General features: G+C 40.5%; 1 protein-coding gene across 4 annotated transcripts in view; it reads left to right on the top strand.

Moving 5' to 3' along the window:
• The window catches only part of COBL (cordon-bleu WH2 repeat protein), a 241224-nt gene extending 224961 nt beyond the window's left edge, over positions 1-16263 (top strand). For all 4 annotated transcript variants that reach the window (XM_050937664.1, XM_050937665.1, XM_050937663.1 and 1 more), the window contains 5 exons: positions 2047-2150; positions 3483-5518; positions 6189-6308; positions 8402-8656; positions 15001-16263. In XM_050937664.1, coding sequence (XP_050793621.1) covers positions 2047-2150; positions 3483-5518; positions 6189-6308; positions 8402-8656; positions 15001-15018 — 2533 coding nt within the window. In that variant the 3' untranslated portion in view covers positions 15019-16263. The remainder of the gene's footprint in view (positions 1-2046; positions 2151-3482; positions 5519-6188; positions 6309-8401; positions 8657-15000) is intronic.
• The last annotated feature ends 9574 nt before the right edge of the window (positions 16264-25837 follow it).

Here is a 25837-nt window from a genome sequence, read left to right as displayed (position 1 = left end):
CCTTCTCCCTTTTCCGTTTCACTGTATTCTTTTTGAGAAGGAGTGACCACAACTGGGCACAGTATTAGAGGTGTGGATTTATATAGTGGCATTATAATATTTTACGTCTTATTTTCTACCACTTCTGAATGGTTCCTAACGTTCTGTTGTCCTTCTTGACCACAGCTGCACACTGAGCTGAACTTTTCAGAGAACTATCCACGGTGACATCCAAATCTCTCTCTTGAGTGATAACAGCTAATTTAGACCCCGCTGAAACTTAGAAGGCCTGTTTTGAGGAAGTGCTGAGTGCCTATTAATTATAACTGCAGTTGAGGTTGCTTGGCACTTAGCAGTACTCTGCAGGATTGGGCCCCTGCAGTCTGACTCAAACACAGATAGTAACATTCAGACTTATATGATTTGCTGAACAGTTTTACTTGAAGCAGTATATTTTATTGTATTTTTAATATAAGAAGGCCTCCCAGAAGGAAGCATGTTCAAGGATGGATTTGAGTGAGAAGGTTCACAGCATTAGGGACAGAAGGACAGGGAAAGAGTTTCAAGAATAAGACTGGAGCCTGGAAGATGGCACAAGGATGGAAGAGGAGAATAGTATAAATTGAACATACAGGAAAGAGGCTTTGGAGGAGCGTAGGTAGCGGGTGGGGGGAGCAAATGGAAACAGAGAAGATATGGACAGGAGCTAGTTGTACGGTGCCTGGGAGAGGATAAGAAGTTTGACAGGCAAACGGAAGCTCATGAAAAGATTTGAGAGTGGCTGGAGCGGGAAATTATTTTGTCGGTAGGCTAAGCACAAGGGCAAATCCTAACTGGGATGTCACAGACTAGCAAGTTATGACTTAAAGTGAGGAATAAGAAGGAATAAACAAACTCCTAGGCCAGGGGTGACCAACCTGAGAACAAGCCAGAATTTACCAATGTACCTTGTCAAAAAGCCACAGTAATACATCAGCAGCCCCCCATCAGCTCCCTCCACTCCCACTCCCAGTGCCTCCCACCCACCGGCAGCCCTGCCAATCAGTGCCTCCCCCTCCCCCCCGCCCCTCCTGATCACCCGTTTCCTGGCGTGCAGGAGACTCTGGAGGTGGAGGGAGGAGTGAGGGCATGGCAGGCTCAGGGGAGGGTGTGGGGTCTGTGGCAGAGCCAGACTTTGAGCAGTGAGCACCCCCTGGCCCATTGGAAAGTTGGCACCTGTAGCTCCAGCCCCGGAGTCAGTGCCTATACAAGGAGCCGCATATTAACTTCTGAAGAGCCACATGTGGCTCCAGGGCCACAGGTTGGACACACCTGTGCTAGGATGAAATCCTGGGTCCACTGATGTCAGTGGCAACATTCCCATTGACTTCAGTGGGGTCAGGATTCCACCTCTAAGGAACAAAGATCTTGTCACACAAATATCACTGATATTTAAAAAAAAAAAAAAAGACAATTGAAGAAAATATGAGAACTGATTCCAATTTCACACTGATTTTAAACCATTGCATAACTTCATTGAAACCAGGGGTGTTACTGTTGATTACACTGTTATATTTGAGAGAATAATCAGGCTTATAATAAATATAATTAGAACTGTCTCCAAAGAGATTAATTACTCCTTTTTCCTCCCCTCAGAATGAAAAATGGATGTTTAACAGACCTTAATTGTATTTATTTTTAATTGCAATTCATATGTATGTACATTGTGTGCACAATACATGTAGCAGCCTGCTTTAAAATGACACAGATATGCAAACAGTTTCCATTTGGGCACTCTCCTTTGTACAGACTTCACAGTGAAACCAAGCCATTTCTTTGTGAAAAGCTTTATTAATCCTAATCTTTTGATCACCAGCACACTGAGAAACCACAAAGATCCCATAGTGCAAAGATACTTTAATAAGAGACATGGTTGTATCAGTATGGTGTGTGCCTGTAGCTCTGCATGGATTTTGTTCTTTGGGAGTGTGTGCTGCACATCTACAATGAAACCAAAGGGGTTGAAATGAGAATGGATTTCAGAGTGACAATGCAAAAATAACCCCACCATTTTTCTCTTTCAATTAGTAGCAGAGATGAAGAAACGACTGCAGCTAAGAATGACAATGAGGATGTATTCATTGTTGCACGACTCCAACAGACTTTGGCTGAACTGGATGAAGATTTAGAAGGTAGGGAACTGTGTCAGCTACAGAAGTTGCAAGGCATGGCAAAAATATACAGAGTCAGTTTCTGCCCTGTGCATGTGCAAGATTCTCATGGAAGTCACTGGGAGCTACACATATATCTGTGAGCAAAATTTGATCCACACTATACATTTCTGCTACTCCAACCCATATTGTTTTGCTGCTAGATCAAATCAGTATCCTTAGACTGCTATTATCTATTTATCCAGTTATTTATATGGACATCACTGTATATGAGTGCCTGCTACCAGAAAGGTAGCACTTTATGGGCCACATTTTCTGCTGGCATATTTTCACGGACTTCTATGGAAGTAGAGAATTTGGCACTATGTTCGTGATCAATGTACCATATGTAGTTTGCAACTTTGTAGCCGGATCCTATCATTTTACACCACGCAAACTGCGTATATTTCGTCAGGATCAAATGGAGAAGGGGGAATGTTTTCTGTGTGATGTTTCAATTGCATTCCTAAATGTAGTTTAAAGTTAGAACTCTAAAATGCTGACCAGAATAGATAAAAAGAGACTAAATGTCATCACAAAGAAATACCCTGCTTCCTAACCACCTGTGATAAATCAAAATATCACACAATTATTTATTTGGTGCAAAATGATGTGAACCCTTCTTTAAACCTCATAATTTTGCAGCATCTTAGAATGCAGTGGGCCTGATTATGATCTCATTTATGGGAAGTTTATACCTTTGCAAGGCCATTAAGTTGAGTGTAGTCACTCTTGATTTACACCAAAGTAATTGAAAGAAGAAATAAACCCCAATAGCTCCTTTCACAGTGAAATTGTTACATTCCTGGATGATGATGGGAGGGTGGGATGGTAGAAAAAGAAATGTAAGTTCAGTTTCTTTGTTGGCTTGCTTGAGGTAGTCCCTCAGACAGATTGTTTTTATTAACCCGGTTTGAAAATCATAACTGAGAGATGTTTGCCATTTTTCTGAAATGCTCCTTTGGAACATTGCGGTGAAGTATTTGTCACTGAGACGCTAGTGAAAGTTAAGGTATAAACAATAGACTAAATTCTACCCTCAACTACACATTTGAGATTTCCATTGGCCACATCAAGAGGTGTGTACACGCAATAGGCTGATGGTAATCATCAACCAGACAGTAAAATGTATGCAGATACTGCTTTTTCTTACCACAGGAACACGTATGGAAACTTGTGAACAGGTATGTCATAAGTTATGTAAGTGTGATCAAAATCCTGATTTGTTGATTGTCTAAACCATCTTTGAGTAATTGACAGTGATGTTGCACGTATCTGACCAATTTGTGAAAGTTTTTGTTTATATGTTTGCAGCAATGGAAGATATACATTATGAAGCAGATAATGACTCTGTATCAAACCACACAAATGGGACATCCAGCCCGCATTTCAGCGATGCAGACACTGCTCAAGATGCTGCCTTTGTTGTTCCAGTAACAATTATAGATGAGATTCTGGATATTAACGCAGTAGGTCCAATTGAAGATGAAGAGAATGTATTACTCCCTAATGCAGATGATGAAGATATCTCAGCTGATTCCATTAATTTAGGGAACTTTACAGATAATAACAGTACAGGGTCTTTTGATAAAAAACATGTAGATGGTGGATCTCAGAGTATATCCATGGACTTAATTCACCAACAGTCCTCTGATGACATATCTAAACCCCTGCCCGTAGAACAGAGGCAAGAGATGTTTGAATCTCTTACATCCTCATTTGAAAAGAGAAATGAAAACAACCTGGGACTGGAAAACACCTATAAAAATGGTGTTAGTTCTGAGGAATGCAAACCCATGCTAATTTCTTCTCACCTCAAGCCTAAGACTCAAATCCACATAGCAAGAGAGAAAACAAATCCATTTAGTGAACAAAATAGTCAGGAAAGATTCTTGAACAAAATGAAAACAGCATTGGAATTCAAGCCCTCATCAACCAAAACAACTGAAGAGAAAGAAGATATCCTGTCACCACCTCTGTGGGGTCATCGTGCCCCTAGTTCTGTAACAAGCTATGAACCTAAAGTAGGTCTGACAACCTTTAAAGTTGTCCCTCCAAAACCTGAAATAAAATACTTCGATAGAGGTAATTCCTTCTCCACTGGTGCCATTAAGATAGATGACCTAGGCAACCTGATGATTCCAAATGCTGATAAGAAGAACATGTCAGATATTTCTTCCAGTGAAACTGAGGAACCTCTTATTGGGAGAGTAAAGGAATTCTGGAGGTCAAACTCTTCAGGAAAACAATCTGACAGTTCTATGGAACATAATTCTAAAAAGTCAATTGTCAATGTGAGCGCCAAACCCTTTAATTCAAAATCTGAAAGCAAACCTGTCTCTCTAACAGATCCAAAATCTATACCATCACAACCAGTTACTTCAAATGTGACTGAAAGGCATTTGGATCTCGAAAGACTCAAACCACCTGTGCCAGCCACACAGTCTCAGGTAAAAACATCAGTGTCCCGAACAGTTACCAAGGATAAGACAGAGTTCCCATTTCTAAAGCCTTATAAAAGAACTTCAAGCCATTATGTTGCCTCTGCCATTGCAAAACGCCTAGATCCACTTACGTTTAAGACTGATTTGATAGAGAAGCATGATAAAGAGGAGAATAATCATGAAGAAAAATTGATAAAAACTGGAACAGAACCTTTCCCCAAAGGATGCATTATTGTGGCCAAAAACAGCCCTATGGAAATAAAACCAGCAGAAATGAGAGACTCTTATTCAAATATTTTTACTTGCAGTCACACAGCATCAAATAGCAGGTTGACGTCTGGTGATAATTCTGCTGTGAAAAACAAAGCAATGAACATCAGGTTACTGAATCAGACAACCCCTGTAGGTTTCTATAAACGAAGTATCAGTGTACCAGCTAAACCTTCTTCAAAGGATAACAGGACTGCAGAAGGCGATCACCGTTTTAACAGCAAACATAGTATAGTTGATAAAAACACACATCCTTTCTCTGATCAGAAATGTGAGAAGACGGACCATACTAATTCTTCCTCATTGTTCACATCACCTGATCTCCCAGCACCTACATCCTCTTCCAGCTCATTGTTGAGGCCCACTAAATGGCATCCTGCTAACAATATACAAACTAATTCTTCAGAAGCATTGTCGGAACGAAATATTACGCCTGTGAATAATCACATCATTTCTCAAAGGGATGAGAAGCCTGACAGTATAAATAAATCTGATGTCACGGTACAGACCAATATCTTTGGGCCAAAGAAGAAGTTTAAACCCATTGTCCAGAAACCAGTTCCAAAAGATACATCTCTGCACAGCACTTTAATGGAAGCCATTCAGACTGCAGGAGGAAAGGAAAAACTCCGAAAGGTAAAGTGGAGACTTAATTTAGGCCATGGAAACTGGAGAAAGCCTGTATTCACTGGAGTAGACAGCAGCCTATTTTATAATTGGTACTCTTGTTGATGAGCCATAGTACACGTAGTATTTAAAAAATTTATGGTAGCAAAGTTCAGAACCAGGCCACTGATTATTCCGCACGTAGTGTATATTGTTATGAAACAGCATAGCCACTTGCACTAGTTAGAATAACCAGAGGAATACAGCTGTACAGTATAAAGAGAGGAGTAATTGAGGTTAACCTAAAAGCCTAACCTGTATTCCTGAAAGTTATATAAACATTGGAATCTGCAGTATATAGGAAACATTTAGCTACATGTCAATGAAAGATATACAGTTACTTTATATCATCAAGATTTATTATTTGTTAACTGCTGATACTGTGCTTGGTGTTCTGCACAGTACACAGAGGGCTTGATTCTGCATTCCTTTTTAACTCAGTGGGACCACTTGCTTGAGTAAGTAGTATGCATTATGAATAAGGGCTGCAGAATCAGGCCCAAAGGAAGCAAAGCTGCCTGACCCACAGAGCTTAAAATACAGATGTGTGCTCCGAACAATTTTAATAAAGTGTTTTCAAACTACCTTTAAGCAAATATCTAGTAACAACTTGATGGTGTCTATTTTGTTCATACTCTAGAGTTCAGACAGCATGATAAATGGAAGTCAGAAAAAATCCTCATATGCTGAGCCAGAGAATGAACATTCAGCCCTGCTGGCAGCAATCAGAGGCCACAGTGGCACCTCAGGACTAAAAAAGGTAAGAAATAGATAAATAGGATCAGTGCTCTTCTCATTGGTTGTTCCTACTGAATGTGCTGGGTGCACGGTGACCTAGAGTGATGCAAAATAATTTGTATTGCAACAAGAAGACCTTAGAAAAAATTATGACAACACAGGACAGGACTGTAATGTTTACATGATGGGCCAAATTCTGCACTCAGCTATAGAACTTCATTGAGTTCACTAGAGTTGTACACTTGTAGCTGAGAGCAAAACGTTTTTAATGTGATGGCTAACATTAAATCAAGGTAAACCCAAATTAGTTTAATATGGGACTGCACGCTCCAGATACTTAACCCAACAATCTTCAGTTTGACATTTGCACAAGATTAGATATTACGGATAAGCTGTTCATGGTAGGAATATGGAGTTTGCACCCCACCTAACTTATGTGTCAACATACCTCACAAATCTACCTACTAGACATATATGCGTGCAAATACTTGATTTCCACATGCACACTCTGTTTATGGTTATTAGTTAGATGCATGCAATGTATACCTGCAACTGTATGCAACTAACTAAAAATTGACTTATTTCCCCACAGCTAGATGACGCCTTGTGTTGGAAGAATGTATCTAACCATTAAGACATCTCTTATTTTTAATAGCCAGGGTCTGAATTGCTCTAATATGAACCTTCACAGTTCACTAGCCCAGCCAAGGAAGTGTATTGGGCAAGAAGTGTCCCATCTCCCTGATGCAGTGACTCAAACCATTACCAACTATCCACACAGCTGGGGATCACTGGATGTCTACCAACCACATAATGTCCCTGTTCTTCCCTATGTTACTCCATTATCCTCAAAGCAACTGTGAATGCCTCATTACTCTTGGGGCAGATAGAATAGACAGCTTCCTCTGATACTGACATCCCACAACACAGTATGTTACCAGAGGCAGAGAAAGAGCAGCCTGGCACACAGCCATTTCAGGACTGGCAAAGGCAAAGGCCATGCTTGCACGCACACATGCTACTGAACTGCACAGTGTACTGCTTGGGCATAGCTGAGAATCCGTGTGAAGGAAGTTCTGAAAATAAATTGTTGTATCAGAGAGACACTTTCAAATTCTTTTCTCCAGTAAAGAAGAGTGGCTTTTTGCATTATTTTTAAGGAACCATCCATCACTTTTTCACACAATGTGGCCTGTGCTAATTAATGCAATGCATATGTATTGTAGTGAACAGAGTACAGAATATCAGGTTGGAAGGGACCTCAGGAGGTCATCTAGTCCAGCCTTCTGCTCAGAGCAGGACCAATCCCCAAACAGATTTTGGCCCCAGTTTCCTAAATGTCCCCCTTAAGGATTGAGCTCACAACCTTAGGTTTAGTAGGCTAATGAGCAAACCACTGAGCTATCCCTCCACCCAGGAATGGAGTATAAGGTCTCCTGAGTTCCTGTTCTGCTATTTGCTTCCTCTTTGGCCTTAGATAATTCACATGCCATTCTCTGCCTCAATTTCCCCATCTATGAAATAGGGATAATAATATTTACTTTGTATGCCCACATTTGTCCTGTGAGGATAAATTTGTTAATGTTTGCCAAACACTTGGAGGATAAATAAATTCTTGACATTTATGACATTATCATAGTTATTAATAGGTATTAGGCATATTGTTTAAGACAAAAGGCTGTTGAAAAAAGCACAAGCAAGCTCCCCACCAGGTTGTTTATGTTAGAGCAGGTTTCTGCACATATAATCCATGTAGCAGTTTTAGGTTAAGGAATTCCAAAGTAACCCAAACTCACACCAAGTCCAGCTGTCAGCCTTTTACCTTACACTAAAAGAAGAGTTACAGGATGCTAGAGTTCACAGTAAGTAAAGATAGAGTTTCTGAGACACAGTCAATGCCAAGTCCTTGGTCCTGGTAATCAGCCCAGTTGAGTGATGTGAGAGAGTAGTAACAGATGTTTAAACCAATGAGCAAACAAAAGTTCTATGTGTTTTATATCAGTTGAGCAAACTGAAGTTGGGAGTGGTGAAATAAAAGTGTGCATCGTGTCAAATAATAACAATTTAATGTTATGCCAGATATTAACTATTCACGTTCAACTGTCTCGTTGGTAGATCTCATCATCAGCCTCTGAAGAGCTGCAGAGCTTTAGAAATGCAGAACTGTCCTTGCAAAATAAAGAAGCCTGTCAGGCAGAGCAACTTTGGATCCCCCCTCCACCTGTCCTGCCACCGCCACCACCTCCTCCCAGCCACAAGTCAATGACAGCTCCTAAATTTCCTGTCACTGCTACAAGTAACCCTGGGGAGGCAAGAGAGGCCCTAATGGAGGCTATTCGCTCTGGCGCTGGAGCAGCAAGGTTAAGAAAGGTAAACATGCTCATCGATAATTTCAGCCTTTTCGCTGAAACAAGCTGAGGTTGCAGTGCTGCCCTGGGAGCAGTTTGCAAGTTGTGCTAGCTATGGTGTTTTTTTTTTCTTTTTGCCAACTTAAAGAGATACATACCATGTTTTCTTTAACTGCAATGGAAAGATTAGTGCTGCATCTCAAGTCTTTGGACATTGGAACACATCACCTCACGTGTGGTTTTCTTCGTGTGAGAATAAAATTTGCATACATATTTTTCTTTTGAAGAGGAACATTAAGAACATTAATTTTAAAAAATCATAGAATTTGGATGACCTCTTCCATTATATTCTGACAAACAAATAATAATTCCAGTTGACCTCTGAACAAACAGGACCTAGAATAAGCCAGAATTAGGCGCATCTACCTTTCCTCTAGCCCTTTCCAAAAAACTTGCACCTAAGCAATTTAGGGATAAATATTCATCTTTAATTCCAATAGCATATCATCAATTTTGGGACCCAGTGCATTCACCCAGTCAGCCACCCTCAAGGCTGACTGTAGATCAGATTGTGAGGCCTAATATTCTTGACAGTGTCCCTTTTATGATATGCCAGATTTTTACTAATAAATTCCGTATCTCTCCTAAATTATGGTTCTACATAAACCTTGTGAAGAAAATGAAACTGAGCCACCCAGTATGCAAGTATGTGCACACAGCGCACATGGTGATTTCCAGACTTTCATACTCTGGTGTGAGTCAGGAATAACTCCTCTGAAGTTAATAGAATTATACCCGTACAAAGTTCATATGAGATAAGTTTCAGGCCCTGTGGGTTTCATTCTGGTTTTAGTTGTACAAATGCAACTCCCAAGGGGCCAAATATTGCTGCTCTGAGTTACAGTGATGTATTTTGGAGTCACTGTATTAAACTCTTTGAGCCAGATTCTATTATCAAACTGAGTTACTCCCAATTAACACAAATGATGATGAGAACAGATTCAGGCCCATTGGCTTCAGTGGCTTTATTCCAGAATTCACTCAGTAACTGAGAATGGACTTTAGTCCATGGACTTTTGGGTATTTGCAAGCACAGATGGAGTTTTCCCACCTTGGGACTCCACTGATGCAAACCATAAACACATAAATATCATTTAGCCTTGTCCATTTTCCCTTTATAAAACAAACTGAGCAATATTAACAACCAATTGATACTATAGCTATAAAAGATCTAATTTCATATAAAGTACAACTCTTACAGTGTTATTACTCATTACACGAACAAGTAGTGTTTCAGGGAACCTCTAAGGGTCCAATTTCAGCATGTTAAAATAAACCAATTTGTGCAGTTATTTTTGTATGTGTAAAATTACACATAATATGCTCTCTTAGGTATGTATAAGGCACCTATCACTTTGATGTAAACCAGGGGTCGGCAACCTCTGGCACACGGCTCGCCAGGGTAAGCACCCTAGCGGGCCGGGCCAGCTTGTTTACCTGCTGGGTCGGCAGGTTTGGCAGATCGCGGCTCCCACTGGCCGCAGTTCGCTGCCCCAGGCCAATGGGGGTGGCAGGAAGCAATGTGGGCCGAGGGATGTGCTGACCACGTCTTCCCGCCACCCCCATTGGCCTGGGACAGCGAACTGCGGCCAGTGGGAGCCATGGTCGGCCAAAGTTGCCAATGCGACAGGTAAACAAACTGGCCCGGCCCGCCAGGGTCTTGGCGAGCTGCGTGCCAGAGGTTGCCGACCCCGGTGTAAACATCTAACAACGTTATGAAGAAGCAAAAGACTTCAGAACAAATGGTGCTTTCTCTCTCTGTTCCACTCGGTTACAGAAAAATGTTGATTTAGATCTTCTGATATATTTTATGTATTATTGTTTGTTTATTTATCCATGTTATTCCTGAAGAAATGCTTTCTAGCAACAATGGGTTTTACACATTGATGCGATCAAGATTGGGTTCAGTCTGAACTCTTCCAGCAAGGAGTTCAATAGCCATGGTCCTGCTTCAGAGTCCCAGGTCTTCCCAATGTGTCTAATAGTCTAAACATAGATCCCTCCAGTTACATTATCCCTGTGGAGGTTAGCTTTCTTGCAGGGTGCAAGGGCTGGTGGTGGTGGTGATCTCAGAACTAGTCAGGGCCCCCATCCTCTAAAGCTTTATAGATCAGGATCAGGACTTTGAAACCTATTCTGTAGTGAATGGAGAGCCAGAGGAGTCCATGAAGGCAGATGTGATACATTTACGTTGGCCTTTGTTGTTTAGAAGGCATGCAGGTAACTACTGTGGCAATTTCATCTTTGTCCTGGTGGTTACATTCTGAGGGTAGATGAGTTTCCTGTAGTTCTAACATGGAGGAGACCAAAGAGGACCTCACCTATGGCTTTTGCCAAGATGAAAAGGAGCAATTGAATAATAAGTCTTGTGTGGCCCTAGAGCTCCACATCATTTTGACAATCTGGCGCCCAATGCCCTCATTGGCAATGTTAGAGTACTGACAAATTCCTCAAAGTGTTTCCCCCAGTTTCTACAAATGTTACTCCTGTCTTTCCTGGGTTAAGCTAGAGCCAAATGCTCATTTCTTTCTGGCATTAGGTCACCTAGGCAGAGGCTGCATTGGTGGAGGGGAATACATGTTTTCTGCATACTGGTGATAGATGAATCTGGGGCACCTCATAATTTCTCCAGACAGTCCGCTGTACAAATTAAAGTGGAGAAGAAAGGAGTATTGAGCCTTGCAGGACTCTGCATCACAGCTCTCTGAGTTTTGTCTACTAGGAATGAGTGCATCCAGCTCAATGCTGCTGCATTTGCGCCTACAGTTTCTGGCATGCAAATTGTTAGCACTGTAAGAATGATGGTGTCAGAGGTCAGAGAGAGCTCTAACACTATTAGCAGAGAGGTTTGTTTCCTGTCCAGTGCCAGAAGGTCATGCACCAACATTAGCCTGATTGTTTTTTTGTTGTGCCCTCCTCTGGATCTAAAAGGTGAGGCACTCAGGATATAAACTGAGGATGAGTACTGCTGAAGGCAGGATGCCACCACCCTTTCAATGTCCTCCAGAAAAAGAGAGGGCTGAAAAGTAGTCAGTAGTTGGATAGGCGTTCAGATATGTAGTCGGTGGGCTGAAACTTCTTTGAATCCTCCAGAGTTTCTATTTGGGAGAATGGTTCATCCTATGGCAGATAGGATGGGAGATGTTTCCTAGGTGGTATCCCTGTCTCAGTGAGGCCCACTCTGATTTGATTGATTTTATTGCAAAGCAAGATGAGAACTATTCAGGGTGGATAGGATTTAGGCTTTTGTGTTTATATATCTCTACATTGCATGGAGATAGGCACTGTGGGTTGATTAGCAGGTTCATAGCATGGAATAGTTCTGCTGGCCATTATTTGGCTGGTTGTATGTTTGAGGGAGAGTCATGTTTTGCTTCCTTTATGGCTGCAGCATGAGCCTTGCTGGTGAGCCTTGAGTTGTTCATGGACAGCGGATGTGAGGGAATTTTGTGCCACAGGCACTGCAGACTTCTGTCTTGCTTCATTTTGCATCATTCATCAGAGAACCACAGTGGCATGTGTGGGAGGCATAAGGGCAGGGCTCATTTTGAAACTCCTTTGTCAATGTTTTCTATTAGATGTTGGTTACAGATTGTCAACAAGTGGTCTTTCAGTTGTGTGGATTTCTCTTCCATTGTCCTCTTGAAGTTTTCTGGAACCAAGAGCTTCTGATGGTGAAGTAATTTAGTTAGTGCATAGTTGGGAGAAACTGTTCTATTTAGGAATAACATCCATGCATTTGTATTTTCGTTTGTGATGGGTTACTTGCCATGGTGTTAGACCACATGAAGCTGTCTCAGGAACCAGGCAGGAAAGGCAACACAATGGCCTAGATAAGGAACAGCCCAACAAACACTCAAACAATGGCCAAATTAATAGCTGTGAATAGGAAACTCCTTGGCTCCAACCTGGGTTACACAGCTGTTTTGCCAGGGCTGAGTTCCTAGAGATCAAAAGACACTGATCATTTGAGGGGAATGGCAATTGTAGGCAAGACACTATGTTGTTGTTTTTAATCCATTTATCTGAATGCTCTGTACCTCTTGGCAAATAAATCGTACTTTGTTTTGAAGTGGCATTTGTATCACTGCATACTGTTACTGTCCAGAGACTCTCAATGAAAAACACTTTCAGGGGCCAGGATTGTTGGGCCAGCTCTATATCATGGTTGGCAGCCAGGAGGGTGTAACCCAAAGACACATTTTAAGAGTGGTTGGATCACAGGATCCCATCCCAGAGAGAAGTGGAAGCTCATGGGGAGAGGTGGGGACCATGAACTTGAAAGAGGTGGGGACCATGAACATAAAGAGAAGGTCTTTAGTTTCAGTATTAATGAAATAGTGGCCTATCCAGGAACATGGTGTGGTGTTCACACTTCCAAGGTCTGACGGCAAGCCACAGATAAGGCCTATCGTGTATCCAGTTGCAGGTGTGTTGCTGGGGACCACCTGTGAGCGGTGCATGGTCATTATGTTAGATAGTATATGTGAGTATGTAAGGGGGTTTTATGAGTCACCATAGCCTAAGGGCAGTTAATCATCAACAGAAGCCCTTATCTGATCTCCCTTTGCTTTGGCTGCTGTGGGTTTCAGTGGCCCGGGTTCTTAGCTACTAACAGACTGGACAAGAGCACATAAGATATTTAATTCCTGGCTTTCTCTGAAAGCAGTGGTGACTGGATAGTATCAGACAGAAGCACTAAGGCAAGAGGATGAATGGGATGATATAGGGAAGAATAAAAGATTTACTGCCTATCTAGGCCCAAATTCTCTGGTGGTATTAAGAGACAAAACTCTACTAATGGAGCTGCATCCATTTGGCCTTATTTTCAATAGTGATATTATGTATTCAAAATATTGTATCATGTGGCTTTTATATAAGTCTGGCTATACTATTTCCTTTTATTTATGTTTACTTTCATTTCCTTTTATCTCAGAAATAGTATGAGAATATATGGGTCAGATTTCTGAAATTATGTATACCTCTGCATGTGTATATGTGTGTAATTTGCACATTGATTTACTATCATTATACAAGGAATCACAGTTATTCCGTATGCGAATGACCCATTATACATTTAGTTGCGAGCACAATGGCAGCCAATGTCTGCCTGATAAAATGGAAATATAGGATAGACCCAATTCTCCTCTCAGTTACACAGTTGCAACTACCACTGGGCAAATTTTGTTCTCACATCTATACAAATCCCATTCGTTGGGAGTTACATCCATGCATTTTATATTGGATAGAGTGGGGGGGAGAGGGGAGTGCTGGCATTCAGGTGGAGGAGGTGGGTTGCATATCTGGAGAGTGTAGGGTGACCAGATGTCCCGATTATATAGGGACAGTCCCGATTTTTGGGTCTTTTTCTTATATAGGCTGCTATTACCCCTCACCAGCTGTCCCAATTTTTCACACTTGCTGTCTAGGTGAGTGTAGTTTGATCGAATGGGACAAATTAAATTCTGAAATAGCGTGCTGGGTGCTTAGCACGGAAGTGGGGCAGAAATTTCCCTCAAAAGCGTTTGGCCAAGCTCTGGCGCACAGGCTTAATGAGCCAGACAGTGATCTGACTATTTCCCTTCACAATTAGAAGCATTCCCTTGCGCACTGTTACTTTGTGTGAATGTGAAAAGACAAAAATAAATTTCAACTCCTCTCCTAGCTAATAAATCATGCAGACTAATCAGACTAATTTTTCAAGGAACTGTGTTTCTGCCAACGCCTTTATGGCCAAGAAAGGAAAAGGTTTAAAATTATCAAAAATTTGCTAATCTATTTTACTTTTATGTGATCCTAAAATCCTCTCTCCTCCTGAGTGAGTCAAAGCCCACTGGCTTTTCAAGTTCTTCTCCTCATTCTGGCCTTGACTCAGGAAAGCATCCCTATTTTGGAAGGACACGTAAGCATGTGCACTTAAGCACGTGTGTAAAGTTAAGCTTAAATTAAGCACATTCTTAGGTGTTTTCATGAATGGGGGTGAAGTTAAGTATGTGCTTAAGTGCTTTCCTGAATCCAGGCCTATGCATTTCCCCTTCCTCTCACCAGGGAACACACACACAAAAACAAACCACCAGGTAATTTATGTGACCAATCACATAACAGAAAGAAATTTTGATCTGTCTGTCCACAGTCTGCAAGAAAGAAAAGACACTAAATTCACTGAGTGCAAATTATTTGGTAGTAAAGAATGGTGATATAAAAATAACAATAAAATAACCCCACAGGAGAATGTTTGGCTAGTAAAGTCAGCAGTTGGAGGTTTAACAACATATTGAATGATCATGTTCTTTTCTTTTATTATAGGTCCCTCTCCTAGTTTGAATCATGTCTAAAGAATAGGTAATTGGAAAATCTAACTTCACACACACACATAATCATCATTCAAGGACTGAAGTGGCAAAGAACATCAAGAAGTTTTGTTTATTCTCCTGTCTACGGGCCAAAATAAGTTGCAATTGAGTGTACCTGCGTAATGGTTCTAAGGGGAAAATGTGATGCTTTGCTGCTCAGTTTCTGTGCCAAGGACGTGTGTTTTGCCTCTAAATATTTAAGATTGCCAATAAACTATTGTTGGCGGATTTAATAAAAATATAAACACTGTATAGTCCTGCATTAACACTTAATGGTGTATACGGGGGAAATAAAGATTTTTGCTATATGTATGAACAATAACATTCATTCAGTCTTAAGTTGTTTAAAATATGCAAATGTTTCAAACAATATACTTGTTTCTTACTCTTTGATTTGCACAAAATAGCTAGAACCAATAAGAAAAAAAGCAAGTAGAATAAAGATCCATCAATATTAATCACAAGAAATCAGTTATGGCAGATTCTGAATTGCCTAAATTGCCATATGCTGTTATGTTATATAATTAGGTGAGTTTTATATCTCTAGAACTCTCACCAAGCAGGTAATTAACAGTGAACATGAGATATACTGAACCCATTCATGACACTGTGAAAGTGTTGTTGGATGTGAAATAAAAAAGACCTTTACAGTCTCTAATGTAACGTTTCAAAACACTGCTTAGTCTTTCAGGATCTGGGACTCATTCCTGCCCTCTGAAATGGAGGTGTGCCCACTCACATATGAAAGAGCAGGACCAAGTCTATGGGTCAGACCCTGAGCTGGTGTAAATTGCACATAATCTGGCCCCTTGTTTTTAATTCATGATGGCTCTAGTGTTGTCTCCCCATTATTTATAGCAGCTTATTTTACAAATATTAACTACTTTGGTAGTTAACGTATAGTTTGAAAATATTTCGTTAAATTGAAATGATAACTTCAGAAGGACAGATCAATCAACATTTTTCATATTTACTATATTGTAGTGAATCTGAGGAAGTGAGAATTTGTATATTTTAATTTTTTTATAATAATTTTAGCACTGTACACAGCCCAGAATGGATATATTTAGGGGGGAGGGTTTCAGAGCTGGAATTTAAAAACATAGCTGTGTAGTGTTGCTAATGTTAAAAAAGAGCAGGACTGTTTAGCCATCTGTTCTTAATACGACTGTGTGTTACATATTGTAAAATATTCATCTGTTAGTGCCACAATTAAAAAAATTGTACAAGATTTGCAAGAATCTTTGCCTTGCTCTTTACAGTTTCAGAACAAACTGGGAACTTGAGAGGGATGAAAAGGTAATACAGCAGCAAGTCGTGTTCCAGTTCTCAGAGTCTTCACGTAAACTGTTTCAAACCAGAAAGTCTCATGTCTGATCTGATGGGAATGCTATTAAAAACTGACAAATGGAACCAAATCAATATACATCCTGATACTAGTGCAACACTTATGGAGAAAGATTATATCCTCATTATGGAATTATGTATAGTCACAAAGCCACTTGTTGTTCTATAATCAGTTAAGATCACCCTTTTGTATGAGCTGGTTGGTCTAGTTCAGGGTAGACAACCTAATGGCACGGCTGCCAAAGGTGGTACGCAAGCTGATTTTCAGTGGCATTCACACTGCCCAGGTCCTGGCCGCTGGTCTAGGGGGCTCTGCATTTTAATTTAATTTTAAATGAAGCTTCTTAAACATTTTAAAAACCTTATTTACTTTACTTTACTTTACAACAATAGTTTAGTTATATATTACAGACTTATAGAAAGAGACCTTATAAAAACGTTAAAATGTATTACTGGCAAGTGAAACCTTAAATTGGAGTGAATAAATGAAGATTCGGCACGCTACTTCTGAAAGGTTGCCGATCCCTGGCCTAGTTACATAGTAGTTGTCTTGTAGAATCTTACCAATTTATCCTACAGCAGAAAACTAAAGGTACCACCATAAAAATGAATTTACATACATTGGAACTAAGCCTGACAATTGTTACTCAAAGTAGTAAATCTTACTCATACGAATAATTCCACTGAAGACAAGTGCAGCTCCTATAGATAAGGAGTTGCAGGACTTGCAAGACTGGGCTCACAGGAGTATATTGTTCTCTTGGTATGAGAGTGAATCTCCTTAGTGCTCACCGATTCTGTACCCCTTGGTGCTTATGTGACTACTATTGAATTCAATGAGACTACATGCATGAGTAAATGCTACTCAGTGGAACAAGGGCTGCAAAATTGGATCCCAAGAGAATGATATACTGTAAATTATATGCCTTAAGATTCAGGCCATACAACCATCCTCAGCCATGAGGCTGGCACTAATGATACAGTGCTAAATTTTTTAAAAGTTATCCTTGAAGAAACCTCCAATTATCAAAATCCAAAGCATAAAACAATTATAAGAGTAAGAACATCTGTGGTACAAAATGACAAATTCACTGTGACACAGAAAAGATGATCGAAAGTCCACTTCAGGGGTCACAGAGCAAGTTAAAAGCTGCCTTGAGGCCAGTGGGGAGTCCAACTTCTTGCACCATCATTGCTGGAAAATGAGTACACTATGCCTGTTCCTCTCTTCACTACAACTACAGCTTCTACTTACATGAGGAGACAAATTCTGGTGGCTGCCTGAAAATAGGCCATAATGAACCCAACTAATGGGAGAGTTAATTTGCTCCTATATTCAAGCCAATACTAAGTGTATGGCCCCCTTATACAATCTCTTCCCACTAAAAGTAGGATTCATCTCTGTGGGACACTGTTTCCTAGAGACCATGACCAGATAAGGGAGCATACATGCATAACCCTGCGGAAGATACCCACTTACCTCTCGGTTAGTCCTTCTAGTGTCCCTACATGGCTCCTGTTGTGGAAAGCCAGCAAAGTGGGTGCGCTCCTGGAAGGGCCAAAATACAGACCATCAACTGCTCCATCATACATCTGCTGGCCAAGATTTTTCTAGCATGCACTTAACCAGAATTTGGCCTGAGGAGAGGAGCAGCACATGGCAAGTGGTGAAGAAAAGAACATGGGAAATAGTCATTGCTAGCATGGAATTTATTCTGAATATGCATACTTAATGTGTGTGATCAGGGAGGTTTTTCATCGACTGATTCTTCCACATCTCGTTGAATTGTATACAAACGTATTCACCTCATATCAATTTTACAAGGCAATTCCATGGGGCCTGATTACTACCCCCCTCCAACTCCCTGCATCCCCTGCCCTATCATCATTATTTATACCTGTTCAAAGAGAGAGTGAAAACACTACCCGAGCATAAGGGAATGGAGAATTCAGATATGGTAGTGTCTACACTTTGCATAGGTGTAAGTGACTACACCTGGTGTAAAGTAGGAGCGATTCGGGTCCCAAGGCTACACTTTTTACACTGCTTTATAACTATATCCTCAGCTCAGATTATCACTTGATCATGAAAACAGTTCTTAATGGTGTCTTTCCATTTTTAATTTTTAATAATTCTGGTTATATGCACAAAATATTTGACTTAGGTAATATAGCTTTGTTTTTTCTGGGATTCTTTTTTTTCCATGTTCAGTAGTAGGCTGCAAATATTGGCTACACAGCACTGGACAAAAATATCTTTTGAAGTGTACATCAGTCGCCTGGGTTTCAAGCAGGGAAGAATTCACCTTCTTCACCCCACAGATGTGATTTGCACACTTTACACCACATTGATCAAAGGCAAAAATGTGGCCAGCATCAGCTTGTCACTGCAACACAGATGAATTTTCAAGCTTAGGAAATAGATGCACCTACCACAGGCAATTCATGTGGTAATCTTTCTAGAACAGAATGAAACACTCCACTAGCTGCTTTAGAGTTAAACACATGCTTATCACCTGAATGTAAAAAATAATACTAATAAATAATAATCAGGACAAAATTTTGCCTGCAGTGGATGTTTGTCTGAATGACTGTATAAAGAGTAAGACCTCAGCGTCTGCCCCTTTGTTGCAGCAACTTTAAGAATAGATTTATTCAACAACATTAACTTGAACAAATTGCATGTGTATAGGTTATTTATTAATATAATAAGGACCTAAACTTGCTCACAATACTCACCGAAAATTTCCACTGATTTTTCAATAAGTGATTATTTGCACCAGGATGATTTGCCTCTGATACTTAAGGTTTTTAACAACTTAATATACAATTTATTTTTATTCCTATTGTTCTTGTTTAATATATTTTTGTTATATATGTGTATGTATGTGTTGCTAAGTGTGGGCCATAACATATACATGTACAATGTGCTTAAATTGATGTTGCTATAGCAACCTTAATTTTTGCATTTCTTGATTTAAAAAAAAACTGTATAACACTATTGTTGCCTTAGCAATGTTTGTATTTAATATCTTCTTTTGAAGAAAAAGAGAGTGGTTAGGGTCAGCATGTGAATGATCACCACTAGGCTCAGAAGTTCTCACTTCATTGCAGTTAATAGAATTGTGAGTACCCTTCACTCCTGCTGTCTTCATTTGGCTGGAAAAGGTTACTGTGTGTCTCACTTCTTAGCAAAGTGCATTGGTTTCCACTGGCATGACTACCTTCCTAAAGAGGGAAAAAAGGTATTATTTATTATTAACTGAATATTGTTATTTGGTATTTATTTAAGCACTGACAAGGTACTCGATGCTGTTTATGTAGCAGAAGTTTTGCTCCCTGTATCCATCTACCAATTTTTGTAGTTCACAACATTTTCTTATTATTTTAAACATATGAGCAGACATAATACCTGAACTGTTTTTTTCCCTCCTAATTGACTAGGTTTAAAGTTGATGGTGTCACTTTAAGGAACTCGTTGTTTGGAAAGGTTTTCCTGTGTGTACTGCAATGGAAAATTATACCATGAACCTCATGCAAATTGTCACTGCAGCAGCTCTTGGACTTATCAGGCTGGCAGGGAGCAATATGGGTGTCAGAAAAGAAATCTTACCAGAAGCTTTTACTGAGCATGTTCAGCAAAACATCAATTGCTTATATTGTCTTTTATCTTGTGTTTTGTTGTTAAACTTCTCTTATTACAAAACCTAGCAAAAGCCCTCCTTAAGGACTATTTAGAAGCAAATTTTCAAGTTTGAAACTTTTGCTAAGTCTAACTCTTTTAGCAAAAAAGAGCAATTAGAAATATTTAAAGGTGAAAGTGTATATTTTTCACTCAAGAAATTCAAGAAAAGCCTTCAGGTGAGGACAAATCACAGGATGTTACATCCCCCAAAGAAAACTTTTCATGAAGTTATTATGTACAGCTAAGAACGGGAGATTATCATGGAAACCTTTCTGCAAAATTAACTGTAGCTTCTGAACCTGGCAAAATAGGAACCAGTAAGAAATCAGGGTATATGTATTCAGAACGACTACTCAAACACTGGTAGAGGCAGAGTCAAATCCAACTCCAGAAATTACTGTAGTCTTCAGCCAAATCTGAAGGCAGCAGGTTGCCTTGAAACTCCAGCTTCTTTTTTCTCCTATTTTTCCACCTGGCCTCTGTTTGATTTGTATGGGTTGAATTAAAAGCTTACATATGCCACATCTCTTTTCTGACCTTTTTATGCTCCTGATACTGGTACTGTTATGCCCACAGTCCTGAAAATTTTCTGTTTAGACAAACTGAGATGCTGGTGCTGTTGCACGTGATTGGGGGGAAACAGACACTATTCAGGTGCCAACGACTGCTAGATGCTTTATGACCCAGGAGCTGTGAGACAGAAAATCCTAGCAAAAGAATAAGATTGTGGGAAATCACCATATGCACCATTGTCGCCCACACTTCCTGTAATATGAATGCAGTGGACACAGTGCAAATATGAATGGGATTTGTTTTACATTGGTCATAATGTGCCAGTTCAAAGAAAAAGGAGTCTTCCATAGAGCAGGTTTGGGTCTCTGCTTTCCTGAGCTTAGAGGCCAGGATTGGAAGTCAAGACTGTTGGCTTCTATTCTTGGCATTACCACCGATTTTGTTGTATCACTTGTTTTCCCTCTCACTTGTCAGTCATTTTGAATCCATGTACATGGTGTGATTCAGACAGCTATTGTACATGCAGAGCGGGCATGTGCACTCTGGCTGGGAACAGTGGCCCATATAGCCAAAGCAGGGTGTGGGGTTACTGAGGGTGATTCTGACTTTGGGGTATGACAGAGGAAGTGAACTAGGTGGTTTGGGGGAGTGGGCTCAGCCGCCTGCACTTTGCTTAGGAGGTGGCGGGAGGGGTAATGGTAGATGTCAGGGGGAGAGAAGGATGTTTGTGTCCACACGTGAGGCTATATCTACCCTTTTAAAAATGCTGATGCTGACATTCATATGAACCAGGAAACTGGGAAAACTCTTCTCCCTGCACACAAGCCTGTAAAATGAGCCTCCATTGGTACATGTTACACTGCAAAGTTCTTATGCAGAGGACCCCCTCCTGCCTAACCAGTTTGGCTACCAGCTCTGCTGCTACATCTGGATCCAAGGATTCCTCAGAGAGATCCAGAGACCCCAGAAAGATGCCAAGCATCTCCCTGGTTAGCACCTCTTCCTTTTGATCTGCCTGATTCATGGAGTGGCGTCCTTTATACCCCTGACCTCAGCAGTGCATGGTGCCTGTACACTGGCCAGTACTGGGTTTCTGCACATGCCAGTTCGGAGGATTCAGTCCATTTTGTCAAAGGACAGTCACGCTTTTCCTCCTGGCACCAGACCCACTCTTATTGTCCCAAGCCTTCAGACTAGAATTCAAGTGGGAAACTGTCCAAGGCAGTGTTCAGATGGAAGGTGCTGTAGAAAGTATTGTTTTTATTTCTGTATTCATCTTTTAGCAACAGTTATCCCACCCCATTTAAGAGTACTGCTTTGCTGCTGCTCGGGTCAGCGTTTGTGTGAAATTTCTTAATAAGCCACAGATTATACGTTAAAGCTTCCTACCTCTGGTATTTCATAGAATTACTCAAGGTTTCATTCATGAACCAGGGCTGTTCTCTTATTCCTGGAGCTGTTGATTCTCTTTTCTCACTCTGCTTTCCTTTAATGGTCCTGCCTATTATTCAAGTAGCCACTTTTGCCCTGAGGAGCACCTGTTGATTAATGCTGCTTTTGTAAACAGAGAAGGATGTGGTGTGTTATTTTTTTTCCCTCATCCTCTACCTAAAGACCATTAAAATGAGTCATCTTAAATAGAGACCTATTTTATATTAAGGGGACAAGCCATTGTCCCACAACCATGTTTAGCAGTGGTAGGTTTTGTTCCCCCACTGTGCAGATCTCTCCTGTGCACTTACTTGAGCAAAGAAAGGCAGTTTGGCCACACGGATGTATCCATTTTTGGGTTCCAGTTGAAAAATGTCCCTTTAAGACTGTATATTTTCTGTGATCCAACTAGGATTAAAATATTAGGGAATGAAAACAAATAGGAATATTATTCCCACCAGAAAGCATACTTATAGGAGAAGAGAGAGGTTGAAACTTTATTGTAATTCAACATCAGGAAACGTCTAGAAATGGAGCAATTAACAGGTTGTAGGGCTCTGGGTCTCAGCTGCTGCTGCTGTATTCTACAAGTGTTGCCGAGAGATGCTAAGCTGAAAATGCAAATATCTTCAAGGCTGAAGGATCAAAGAGCAATTAAATGAAAAACTGCTGACAAGTCAATCTTAGCAACCATTTCCATGCTGAACTAGGTCAATAAATCTTAGCCTGCTGTAAATCTTACCCCCTAAAGGTGGGCTTGTATAACATGAAAAAGCAGTAAAATATAGCAATATATTTTATGTAAATACTTTTAAAAGTAGTGAATAGCATGTTTTATTCATATTACTCTGCCATCCAAGCAGTCAAGAAGAGATTAGATTTCTGGAATGGGTTAATTCTTTATTTGGTGAGAGAGCTGAGTTGACAAAAAGGCAAGAGCTCTCTTTCCTTGTTTCTTTTCCTGTATATTATTATTATTATTAATTTGTCTTATGGTAAGTTGTGCCTATAGCACCCAATTGAGATCAGGGCCTCCTTGTGCGAGGTGCAGTACAAACACATAGACAATCCCTGCCCCAAAGACTTTTACAACAAAATAGACTATCGGTATGGGAGGAAACAGAAGCACAGAGACTTGCCCAAGGTGTCACAATAAGTCAGTGGCAGAGACAGAACTGGAAGCCAGATCTCTTGATTTATAATTAACCCCCTATGTGCTGAACCATGCTGCTTCCCAGCGTGCACATCATTCACGTGAGAACATCGAACACAGAGAGTGCAGCAGGAAAACTGACAATCCCCAGGTGTAGCATCTGTTTCAGAACTCCAGCAAAAGCAGCTGTTCAGCTAGCCAGCAGTTCTCAAGCTAAACTGTACCAAACTGCTGCTTCCAACTCTGTTTTTAAATCCTCCCAAACAGATACTATGTATTCCTTTCATCTTTTTAGCTAAATGCATTTCCAGCATCAAGTATTTAAACTAGACACATTCCCAGCAGAACCACCAAAATTTACAAATGCGAATACAGCTACTAAATTTAAAGCAGGCTTTCAACAGAGTAACACCTTCCTGATTATAAATACACATCACCATTATGGCATCCAGCTCTGCCTCCCTAAGCCATACTCATTCTTCTCCCTCAGAGAAAGCCTAGGCAAAAAGGTTATTGTTACAGTAGCACCTAAGCGTATGTCTACGCAGCCCACAGCAGCGAGTCCCCCCCCCCCAAAAAACACACACACAGCTTGGATCGACAGACTGGGGTTAGCAGGGCTAAGACTAGCACTCTAAAAAGAGCTGTGTAGACAGCACTTCAAAGTTGAGGTGTGGGCTCTGTAGCCTTGGAGGTCAGGGCGGGGTTCAGAACCTGAGCTGCACAACTACTTTTAGAGCGCTAGCATGAGCTTTGCAAACCCAAATCTGTGCCGGGAAGTTTGCTGCAGTAGACTGTGCAAACATGCCCTTGATGGCCCATCAAAGATCTGTTGAGCTTGCTGCTGTACAAGCACATCGTAACAGGCAGTCCCTGCCCTAAGAGTGTACAATATAAGGTATTGATCCTGGAGTTAACTCTGTGGCAGAGCCAAGATCTGAACCCACCCCTCCTGAGTCCCTGTCCGCTGCTTTAATCACAAGACCAAAGTGCAAGTCTGACACTGTGTCCTGAAAATCATCTAGTCCAGGCTCATGTGACTCAAGATGAGAAGTGAATTCCAGGGCCCATCACTGAGCTGCTCAGATGCTGCCCCTGCCCCGAATCAGAGGGCCATTAGATCGAATGCCTCAGATGATCACAACAGTCCTAGTATTACAGCTAGTTACTAAAGGAAGAAGGCCTGAGACACTTAAGGAATTCTAGGAAAAAATAACACCATTAACAAGCCTTTTGTAATCAGATGTGATTAGACTGTCACTCAAAAACCTCTTGGATCTGGAGTTATGTGGATCTGATCCTGCAGAAAGCAGCCAGAGCATATTGGTGAATATGGCCCATTACTTCTTCATGACAGGATGGCTTGTTTTCAAGTGTCATGCTTCAAAAGACATTTACATTCTCAGAGGGAAAAAATGGCATAGGATAGATTTCTTATTGAATATTTGCATTTATTTATCTAGTTCTCCTTTTGCTCTTCTTGTTGATGCTAGGATGAGATGGCTGGGAGCTAAATTGGCCCCCCGGGAATGATTAGAATCTGAATGTTTGAGATATGGATTTAAACAATGATGAAGCAAGGAGTTTATGGTGTATTGACCTGACCAATATTTATGTATTCTTTTATCCTTTAGAGGATGGAAGCAGAAGTACTCAGTATGTCCTGGTCCCTGTACTACTAGCAGCTAATGGAGAGTGTCAAAAGAATTTGTCTTTTAAAGTTTTGGAGAAAAAGAATCTTGTTCTTTCCTTGCAGTTGCTGTGGCCATAATGTGTAGTATAGTATTAACCATAAAGTTCCCAAAATAGGTATCCACAGGTTTGTTACAAAATGCAAGAAGGAGAGGGAGCCGCATTCACAAAAAGTAGGTATTCAGTTCCATGGTTTTCCTAAGCTATTTTCTTGATAGGACACAGATGTTTTTTTAAGTATTCAAATGTTTAAATGATCTACATCACTGAGGCTCTTTCTATAAAAAGCAGGTCCTGTGTTACAGACTTTGCTTTGGGTGTGATGAGGACTATTTCAGACTAGCAAAGCTACTGTCAACTGACCCAATACAAGTCCTATTCTCATGGAAAAGATTTGTCAACACAAGGTTAAAAACTATTTTAAAAAATTCACAGTGTAGAGACTGGATTTTAATCTTGATTCTATAACAAGTAAAAACATGGTGAGCACACAACAAATGCAAAATCTCTGAAATGGTTTGGGGACAGCCTGTACTTTCTTTGTTTCTTTCTTTCTTTTCTGCATTGAATCAGAACCATTCTTAGGTTTGTGTGGTCTCCAGCAAGATGCAGAACCTCGCTCTGTGTAGTAAGAAGATTTGTGCTGGCTCTAAATATATTTCACAAACTCAAACCCAAGATAGCAACGTGCTGTATGTTCCCAAATTGGGAACAAAGTGTGAGGATTTCTTGTTTTTCCTCAGGAGGCTGATCTCATGTTTCATTACTCAGGGCCCGCTTTCAATACGGCTTGTAAAGTAATTTAAACCAGATCCTTTGCTGTATGTTTTCCTGGAAGGAACTCGGTTTTCTTTAACCAAAGGGAAGCCTGGAACAAGCATCTCAAGGGACAAAACTATATAAGATAATTCCCGCACATACATTGTATGGCAGGCAACAAATTCTTTATAATCAAAGGTAAGTCAAAGA

The sequence above is a fragment of the Gopherus flavomarginatus genome, chromosome 2 (genome assembly GCF_025201925.1).
Source record: "Gopherus flavomarginatus isolate rGopFla2 chromosome 2, rGopFla2.mat.asm, whole genome shotgun sequence".
In the NCBI taxonomy this organism is placed as follows: domain Eukaryota; kingdom Metazoa; phylum Chordata; order Testudines; family Testudinidae; genus Gopherus; species Gopherus flavomarginatus.
The sequence above is the reverse complement of the archived record's forward strand: the minus strand, read 5'-3'. Positions and strand labels throughout refer to the sequence as shown.